General features: G+C 41.7%; 1 protein-coding gene across 1 annotated transcript; it reads right to left on the bottom strand.

Annotated features, from left to right (window-relative positions):
- Positions 1-851: 851 nt before the first annotated feature.
- On the bottom strand, positions 852-7,466 carry npvf (neuropeptide VF precursor). Its single transcript, XM_030788629.1, has 6 exons — positions 7,335-7,466; positions 6,666-7,054; positions 6,421-6,465; positions 2,617-2,673; positions 1,156-1,281; positions 852-870 (listed from the first exon to the last, which is right to left on the bottom strand). Exons 1-6 carry the CDS (start codon positions 7,464-7,466, stop codon positions 852-854), a joined length of 768 nt encoding a protein of 255 aa, XP_030644489.1.
- Between the last annotated feature and the right edge of the window lie 3,182 nt (positions 7,467-10,648).

Below are 10,648 nucleotides of genomic sequence, written 5' to 3'. Positions count from 1 at the left end.
GTTGATATGAGGGAGTTGAAAGGTTGCGTGGTTACGGCACTGACTCCAGTGCTCTGGTTGTCAGGGTAACAGAAAGATGGGAACAGGGTGTATCGTGAGATATGGGACTGGTAGGGATGTTCCTGTGGAACTGGGACCAGTATACGCCTTTTCCTGTGAAATATAGAGATATAACATTGTACCTCAAACAAATCATCCTGCAGGCTTCCCGCACTTGGCCAGTCGTATTAACTGTCTTTGTAAAAAGGAGCAAAGTGAAACCTCTACTCACCCAACATTTAGTCCATTTGGTTTGGCCACTCTGTAAAGAAATAAACATGCTGTATGAGTTATTTGTATGTATCTGATCATTTTTGAGGGTGTAGACATCCGTTTTCCTCTCTCACTCAACCATGCAGACTCAGACAAAGCAGAGAAGAGTTTCTAAGAATACAGACAGAACCATCTTGACTCTGAAGTACAGAAATTGGTGGGGTAAGAGATTTAGTGCAGTGGTCAAACTGTCCTACAGTCAGTGTAGGAGAGTGAAACCACTGGGTTTTTTCACTCTCTGGGCTTTACTTACAGCTCATCCGTCATACGCACGCTGCTTTTCCTCAGAGCACTGATGTCATAAAACTGCGGGACAACCACACACCTACAAACACACACACACACACACACACACACACACACACACAAACACACACACACACATATATACACACACACACACACACACACACACACACACATATCTTTAATGCAGTGATAACACAATACTGATAAAACGGGGCTGTGAGTGAGAGTCAGTAGAGATTAAGAGAACTTCAGTAGAGATTAACAGAACTTCAGTAGATATTAAGAGATCTTCAGTAGATATTAAGAGATCTTCAGAAGAGATTAAGAGATCTTCAGTAGAGATTAAGAGATCTTCAGTAGAGATTAAGAGATCTTCAGTAGAGATTAAGAGAACTTCAGTAGAGATTAAGAGAACTTCAGAAGAGATTAAGAGATTTTCAGTAGAGATTAAGAGATCTTCAGTAGAGATTAAATGAGGGATTGAGACGTGTTAGGTTAGTGTTGAAACTGGGATGGTATTTTTCTGTATAAGTTGTATGTATGTTTACATATATATGAGGTCGTTAAATGATGAATGCTGTAAATGACGCGTACTCAGGCAGCATGGTCCCTCCGTGGCCATAGTGAAAATGTCCTGTGATGATGGCCGGATGGTGAACTGAGCGCAGAGACCAGGAAACAGGACGGTGACATGCCCTGCTCCTCCACACATTTCTCAGACTAAAGACAGAGAGTGCACTTTATCAGAAAACACATCACAGAGAGTGCACTTTATCATAAAACACATCACAGAGAGTGCACTTTATCAGAAAACACATCACAGAGTGAACTTTATCATAAAACACATCACAGAGTGAACTTTATCAGAAAACACATCACAGAGTGCACTTTATCATAAAACACATCACAGAGTGCACTTTATCATAAAACACATCACAGAGAGTGCACTTTATCAGAAAACACATCACAGAGAGTGCACTTTATCATAAAACACATCACAGAGTGCACTTTATCAGAAAACACATCACAGAGTGAACTTTATCATAAAACACATCACAGAGAGTGAACTTTATCAGAAAACACATCACAGAGTGAACTTTATCATAAAACACATTACAGAGAGTGACCTTTATCATAAAACACATCACAGAGAGTGACCTTTATCATAAAACACATCACAGAGAGTGCACTTTATCAGAAAACACATCACAGAGAGTGAACTTTATCATAAAACACATCACAGAGAGTGCACTTTATCAGAAAACACATCACAGAGAGTGACCTTTATCATAAAACACATCACAGAGAGTGAACTTTATCAGAAAACACATCACAGAGAGTGCACTTTATCAGAAAACACATCACAGAGAGTGCACTTTATCAGAAAACACATCACAGAGAGTGACCTTTATCATAAAACACATCACAGAGAGTGACCTTTATCATAAAACACATCACAGAGAGTGCACTTTATCAGAAAACACATCACAGAGAGTGAACTTTATCAGAAAACACATTACAGAGTGCACTTTATCATAAAACACATCACAGAGAGTGCACTTTATCAGAAAACACATCACAGAGAGTGACCTTTATCATAAAACACATCACAGAGAGTGAACTTTATCAGAAAACACATCACAGAGAGTGCACTTTATCAGAAAACACATCACAGAGAGTGAACTTTATCAGAAAACACATTACAGAGTGCACTTTATCAGAAAACACATCACAGAGAGTGCACTTTATCATAAAACACATTACAGAGAGTGACCTTTATCATAAAACACATCACAGAGAGTGAACTTTATCATAAAACACATCACAGAGAGTGAACTTTATCATAAAACACATCACAGAGAGTGCACTTTATCAGAAAACACATCACAGAGAGTGAACTTTATCATAAAACACATCACAGAGAGTGCACTTTATCATAAAACACATCACAGAGAGTGAACTTTATCATAAAACACATCACAGAGAGTGAACGTTATCATAAAACAGAGATCAGTTTATCCATAACTGGACTGAAATGTGTTCATACAGTCAGACCCATAGAGAAGACTGTGTGTATACAGCACGTGATACATGATACAACTGGACACCAACCTACAAAACACAGCACAACACAACACAACATAACTTAACACAACACAACACGGGACAGTACAGCACAGCACAACACAATATAACACAACATAATACAATATAACACAACATAATACAATATAACACAACGTAACATAAAATGGAAAGCATGGAATCCCGGGGATGATACAGGACTCGAATAATATTTTGATGATTCAGTAAGTGAGTAACTGAATGAAGAATATTAAATAAAGAATTAAGAATTTAAGAATTAAGAATTTGAGTATTTAAGTTGATAGTCAAAAACAAAAGTTAATTATAATTTTTCGTTACTGACTAACCAATAAAATCACTTAAAGTTAACTGATTTTAATAACTTAGAAGCAATTGTTTTATAAATGTTTGTTACTTTGAAAATCCACTAATCAAAGTTAAAAAAAGTTGACTGATTTGATCTCCTTTTTAATATTTTATTTCTTTTTTCTCAGTGCCTTATAGTTTGACTGCAGAGTTTGAAATGAAAGAAAGAAAAGATGTGGAGAGAAAGGAAGTGTCTCGTAAGCGTATGTTCTTTCTCCTGTTTGATTTGTGTGTGTGAGTGTGTGTAGCTATGCTCAAAGGGAAGAGTGTGTGTATGTCTGTGTGTGTGTGTTCTCACCTGTAAGGGTGTGTGTGTGTGTGTGATCTCACCTGTAACGGTGTGTGTGTGTGTGTTTTCACCTGAAAGGGTGTGTGTGTGTGTGTTCTCATCTGTAATGGTATGTGTGTGCTTTCACCTGTAAAGGTGTATGTGTGTGTGTCTGTGTTCTCACCTGTAAGGGTGTGTGTGTGTGTATCTGGGGTCATTTTTTGGAGAAGGTTGTGAGGGTGTTAGAGAACGCTGGTGTCCCTGATGAGTCATGAAACCAGGTGGTCCACTTCACACACGACAGCACAGCAGAGTCCAAAAAAGGCCAACCTGACCTACGAAAGCACTCTACCTGTTGTTCTGATAACAAGTTACAACAACGTCTTAACACACACACACACACACACAAACATGCACACACATGGACACACACACATATACACATTTAATTAAAACTCAGCAGTGATGCACATAGTTACAGAATCCAAATACCTTTGGTAACAGGCTGATAACAATGACAATAATAAAATTATATTACAGAAAATCTCTGGCCTACATTTGTAAATATGTGACTGGTAATTGTGACTGAAATCCGCGAATCTCACGGCACACAGTCAAACTACTGACAGTGGTTAGTAAAACGGTGTTTCCCACCTTAAACACAGGAAACACCTTCCTCAGCAAATAACCTTCAAGCTACCCCAGCGTTTATTGGGCATAACGCAGGGAGACACCCTGGACAGGTCGCCAGTCCATTGCAGGGCAGACACACACACACCCTGTAGCTGTGAGGCGACAGCGCTATCCACTGCGCAGCCGTGCCTGCCCAGGTTAATTTCTGTCTTTTTGTATCGTCAGAGCGTAACACCATACAGGTGAAACACCGTCTCAGTGCCTTTACGTTAATGAGGTTTAAAGAATTTAAAGAGAAGCACAGTGGTTAGGGCACACCACAGCCCTCTAAATCAGCGCCCCACCCCCCCCATTTCAGTCGTCCGTTTCTATCAGGCCTACCTGCGTCTAGGTGGCGTGATCTGATAGTCAGAGTGGGTTTCCGAATGAACTCCTCTTATTAAACCGCACCGTCCTCTCCACAGTGCGCTTCTTTCACGGCCGCTACAGTTCATTCAGTGAGGCGCCATCGAATAAAATCAACTCCGGCGACCCTAAGTAACGACACTGTCGACCTGCTAAACAGGTGCGGTGTCCTGATAAACATCACTGACTATTTGGAGTACTGACGTGGGACCCGTGAGATCACAATGGCCAGCCTCCGTCGAACTGCAAGCCGAATCGTGGCGTTAAGTGTTACAGTTTTCAGTTCTGTTGACCGGGGTTTTCCTATTTTGATTCTGTGACAACAGATCACGCTGACGCTCAGGACAGACCGGTCTGTAGGTTTTCTTTTAGGAATTTGCTTTTAGAATTGGCCGTCAAATGTTTAAGAAACGTAAAATCTTGGATGAAGCATCGTTTTGTTTAACACTTTAAACGTCTGTGCTGATGTAGCCTATTTATTATATTAACTTATTTACTTACTCATGGATCTGTGCGTGAAAACGCATGATTCGCTTTTAATTTTTTTTCCGAAAAGAAATAAAGAAGGAGAGATATAAATTGGTCAGTGTTAATACTCAGAATTATGCGAAATAACAAGTTGCAGGTTGTAGGCCTAGTTAAGATGGGAGACATGTGGTCAGGTCACCGCTTCATGCAAGTGAAATTAGAAGTCTCTACACAGCTGGTCAAAGGCATCTGAATCAGCAAAACGTAGTGAATATGAATCACGTTATTCATTTTAAACATGACCGCTCATGTTGAAACACCATATCCACGCGCTCTGACTGATCTGGAGAAATCGGAGGCAACGCCTTTGAAATGAGCTGAATGGAAGTTAGGTGTCTCTTTGGCGCCACCTGCTGTTTTGGTGCTCAGCCCATTAGTGAGAAAATCAGGGCATTTGTATTTACAACGCGTACAAGCGGAAAAACAGTGCCAAAAGTCCTATGATCTACAAATGACGTGTGTTGCTGTGTACTTGTGGAAAAAAAATGTGTTGCATTTGTAGAAGCGATGACACAGACATGCAAAATGTCGCTTATTTATTTGCATTCTTTCTTTACATACGTGGAACCTGCCCAGCATTTGTTTGTAAGTGGCACTTGCAAAACACATTGTAATTATTTTATTTATTTATTTTTTTTGATAGCCGTGTTTTGTTTTTGTAAAGCACATTGCGTTTGTTTGAGAGGTGCGTGTTGTATTTGTAAAGAATGGTGTGTATATTTGCGAATCGTGGGGCATTTATAAATCACATTATGTTTGTTTGCGACATTTTGTAGCTTTTTAACTCCGTAGTATTGTGCTGCAGAGGGCCCGAGTCACACAACATCCTGCTCTCCGAAAGCGGCCTGGGGCCTGGCGCTGCTCCAGGGTTATTCAGTCACACTCGAGTAAGGAGTCCACGCGTGACAGTGTTTTAGTGGTGGATGTTCCTTGTTTTATTTAAGAGAGAGAGAGTGACTTGAAAGGGGTTCGTGACCAGAGCTGAGACTGATTTGTTACTTATCACTCTGTATTGAGATTAATTGAAAATGCGTTTTGTAAATGTCAAAACGAGCAGTCGTAACTGGATTTTCTCTCCTTCTTCTTCGTCGTCTTCTTCTTTTGTGCGTGTGTTAGGTGATTTTACGCAAAGACACCATATTTTGGGATGTGTGTATGCGTAGCGAGGTCATTGATATCCCGCACTCGGTGCTTAACGTCGTTACACCTACAGTTTCAGCATTTTATGTGAAAGGGTCTTTCCTAGGGTTCTCATTACTGCACTTCATTTCCTACAAATGACGAGGATTCAGTGTAATTACCCCCCTGTTCCCAGTCACAAGAGCTGAGCTAGGAATATTACACACGTAATTTATAATTTCATTAATCAAGGAAATATTTTAATTTTGACTTTACATGGACATATTACATGCAGACGAAAACAGTGGCTATAGAAATAAGTACAGACGCAGTTATACAGAATAAGAAAATTTGGTTGGGGTTCATAATTTAGTGAAACAGGCACATATGCACAAACTGAGCCACCGTCTCTCAGACCATTTTAAGTTCTTTAAAACGTTTCTAAATCCACATACTTTGGGTTCTTCATCATTTCGTCTTCATAGGCATTCTCAAGTGTCCTGTGGGAAAGATCAAATTAGACAATAACTTCAAAGCTCAAGGACAAGTGAGAGATTTTGGTAAAAAAAAAAAAAAAAACCCTCAAGCATTATCCCCCCGCCCCCGAAACAGAAATAATGAAAAAGCAGCTTCTCACATATTCATCATGAAGTGATTTGCACTTTGATTCTTTATTCATGACATATTCACACTTTTCTACCTGTCATCAAGGAACGGTGACTTCATGGCGCGAGTAGACATAACCAGATTGCGAAATGGTTCTCGATTGAAGAGGTCCCCTCGTCCAAACCTCTGCGGAAGTGTCGCAGATGGTGGACTTCCGGATCGTCGGCACTGAGTGCACACGTGCGGATAAATTAAGCCGTCCTTCTCCTGCGCGCGGCCAAAACGCTGCGGGAGGTTGATTGTGGACTTGGACATTCCGTCGTCACGGCCAAAGCGGAGTGGTAAATTTGCGTGCAGGTGCGATGGTTTCACTGAGGCGGGGTGAAGCCGGAGTATGCTCGGGGTACTCACACGGCCACTAGTCGGGAGTACTTTGAAAGTGAAGTCTTCCATTTCCAGACTCCGTGGAATCTCATTACTGCTCTTTAAACCAAACACAGAGATTCTGAAACATGAACCCCTGCATAATGATAGTGAAGCGTTTCCGGCACTGAACTTGTCACAGGTTGAAAAGTGACACAAACTATGTAAAAAAATATATCATAACGTATCAAAACAAACTTTCACGAAAGACTATTATTCCAACTAGTTTGAAAAGCGAGCCGAATGTTCGCTGAAAACTATTTAAATTTGCCAGAGGCTGTTGCACTAACAGACAGGCTGTGTGACTGTGTGAGTGCGCAGTGTCATGGGGTGTGTTTACCTCTGAATATTGTCTTGTGAATCTGTGCTGGTTGTCGTCGTCAGCCCCGGGAAGCCTGAGCGTGATGACACGCTGCAGCAGCAGACTGGCCAGGACAGTGAGGGTGAAGGTGAGGAGATTAGAGGAGAACATCTTATGGTCTGTCTGTCTGAATCACGTATTATGCAGGCTTTTTATACCCGAACACACACACACACGCACAAACACACACACATTCCATGTAACACTAATTAGGTTATTTAAGGCACCATAGCAACAAAGATGCAGACAAACTAGAGTGGAAAAGCCGAGTTGTCTTTAGACCACGCAAACCGTGTCATACTCCAGAGTGAATATCCCCGTGCTACCACACGGGGTTAAATGGCTGTCATGAGGAAGGAGGATTGCTGGTCTAAAGCGTTTTTTTTTTTCTTTTCTTTTCCTTTGAGAATGCTCAGTTCAGTTGTGGTTATTTACATTATGTGTTTGATGCGTGATGGTGTAGTCATGTGTTGTCTGTTATCCAGGGCTCAGTCCCACACAGTGCATCACAGAATCAGACCTGATGAGGGCAGGTGTCTGCGGTGCCAGAGGAAAGGGAAAGCGGAGGCAGAATTTCACCTGCGTGATTGTCATTAGTGATATGGGGATTTACTGTGGTTTATACACCGTGTCACAAAGCAGGGGCAGTGCAGTCAGCAGAGGGCAATCTGAGGTCACCTTTCCCACACCGTTGTCCATTTCTTGTCAGTCTGGTTTTTGTGCTTGTACTGTGTTTGTGGTAATGTCTTCAGAAGTATTTTCTTGAAGACATTAACTCTTTTTCCCCAAACCATTATTATATTTTATACCTAGATGTATGTGATTTAGGTTTATGTCAGTCCACACAAACAGACATGATAAACTCAGATCTTCACTGAGAGCGGTTAATCACTGAGTGTGTGATGTGATGGTTTGGGGAATGGTTTTTGTAGTTCTGCCATGAATTTCTGTTTCAGCACCACGGGTCAGTCATATTTTGACAGAACCTTTCAGTGAATCAGATCTCCAGATCCAGTAGTTCCAATCAGATGGCTGCTGGTGTGGTTTATGTTCAGGAAACATGTCTGAAACCACAGCCAAACCTTCAATTGCATGTCAATACTTCAAGTTGAAATTCTAGTTTATTTGTGTAGCGCTTTTTGCAATCAAAATTGTCTCAAAGCAGCTTCACAGCGATCAGTGCCTGAACCCCCACTGAGAAAGCCCAAGGCAGCAGTGGCAAGGGAAAACTCCCTAATGGAGTGAATAAGAGGAAGAAACCTTGGGAGGAACCAAGGCTTAACAGGGGGAGCCCATCCTCCTCTGGCCAGCACATAAAATATATATTCACAGTGTAGAATGAGTCCATGTTAAACAGATTCAAAGGTTTGTACAATTATGTACAGTATACAGTATAGAGTGTGTACAGTGATTTGTTTATAGTATAAAAGAGTTTATATTCAAGGTTCTAGGCGCTCTAGGTGGTATCAGATATAGATTAATTTGATAACCAAGCAGTGGTCATATCAGTGAGTTTGTCTTTAAGACTAACCGTATAGTGGTCGAGAACGATTAGCTTTGCTACAGTTAAAACTGGGATTTTGGTGTGGCTATAAAGGACAGGTTGTTCTTGGCTCATAGTCAGGCTGAGTAGCATCACAGGTGGGCTTCTGGCTCAGAACAGGGGCCTGCAGGAGGTCCAGGCAGGAGAGACAGGAGTATGTAGGCCTCATTCTGGGAGCAGACGTTTGGGATTGGAACCTTATAGATCTCAGAATGGAGACCCCAGCAGAGAAGGGTTAGGGTTAAGGTTAGGGTTAGGGTTGGGGCTAGATGAAGGTAAATGAAGAGATAGTTAAGGAACCTGAGGCATGTGGCAGAGTTTTTGAGGTGTTTTAGAATGATTTTCATCCTGATTCAAGTGCAGCACTAGTGCCCCGGCAGTCCTCATTAACGCAGCGTTGACCCAAAAAACAAAAGAGAGGGGGGAAGCAGAGGGCCGCACGGCCATTTGGGGTCCCTGAGACATCAACACCTCTCCAGTCCATTGTCAGCAAACCTGAGTGATAGTGATGTGAATAAACCTGAGTGATAGTGATGTGAATAAACCTGAGTGATGTGAATAAACCTGAGTGATAGTGATGTGAATAAACCTGAGTGATAGTGATGTGAATAAACCTGAGTGATAGTATATGAATAAACCTGAGTGATGTGAATAGAGGAGAAAGCATCGACATCTCAGTTTCAAGTTTAAGTTTATTTAAAGCCCAATATCACTGTTTACAGTCTCAAAGGGCTTTACATGCCCACAGAATTACAACAACCAGAGCAGGGTGGCACCCCCTGACTTGATCCTCATAGCGGGCAAGAAAAAACTCCTCAAAAAACCCAGATGCTAGGGAAAAATAGGAGAAATCTTGAGAAGGAAGTTGAGAAGTTCACTAAAACATTCCATGACCACAGTCCACCGCCTCAACCCCTTTGGCTAAGATGATTATCTATATCCTAGGCTGAATAGGTAGGTCTTTACTCTAGACTTAAACTGAGAGAGTGTGTCAGGATCCCGGACACTGGTTGGATGTGGCTATCAGGCTGGCTTTCCTCCACATGGAGGTTCTTGTCCCAGGTTAAGAAACCTGGTGAGGGTTTGTGAAATGTTATATTATTGTAGTGAGTGGTCAGTGATGGACTTACATATGGACAGATAAACGGGATTTCCAGGTCTCTACAGCAAAGACCAGATTATATACATCTCAAAAAGAGGAACTAGAACAGACCTGAACCTAAAGCTGTTTGGGCACCAACCTGACATTTAGCATTCACCTGGAGAATATGATGACTGAGTGCAGACAAGTTCTGATTGTTTTGGGGTGTCTGTTGGGGTTTGACTTATCCTGTCATGTCATCCCTCCATGGAGAGACAGGGAAGATCCCTCAAACGTTAGTATGAGTGAGCAGTGGTATTCTGGGTCCCCCTACAAGGTCGCAGTGAATATCATCCTACATAGGTAGCATTGGAAGAATGTTGGGAGCACAGACACAGTGACACAAAGCGTCGTAAGAAGTTTGGACCAGACCAGAAACAGGAACACTCGGTCAGTGGGTTTCCTTATATTATAGGTATAATCCCTCTGTGAGGAGTTATGTACTGTGCTATTCTGCCCATATATGTATAGGTCATTCAGGAGTGGCAACATGCATTCCTGAATTTCAGACATGAGTCAGGAGAGGAGATGGAGATGCTCTAGTGGACTCTACAGTAAAGCTATTGGCAATACTGCTCATTTCCCTGAGAGGGTGGAGGTGTGAGCTGA

Source organism: Chanos chanos, chromosome 12, assembly GCF_902362185.1.
Source record: "Chanos chanos chromosome 12, fChaCha1.1, whole genome shotgun sequence".
In the NCBI taxonomy this organism is placed as follows: domain Eukaryota; kingdom Metazoa; phylum Chordata; class Actinopteri; order Gonorynchiformes; family Chanidae; genus Chanos; species Chanos chanos.
This window is presented reverse-complemented; position numbering and strand designations above follow the sequence as displayed.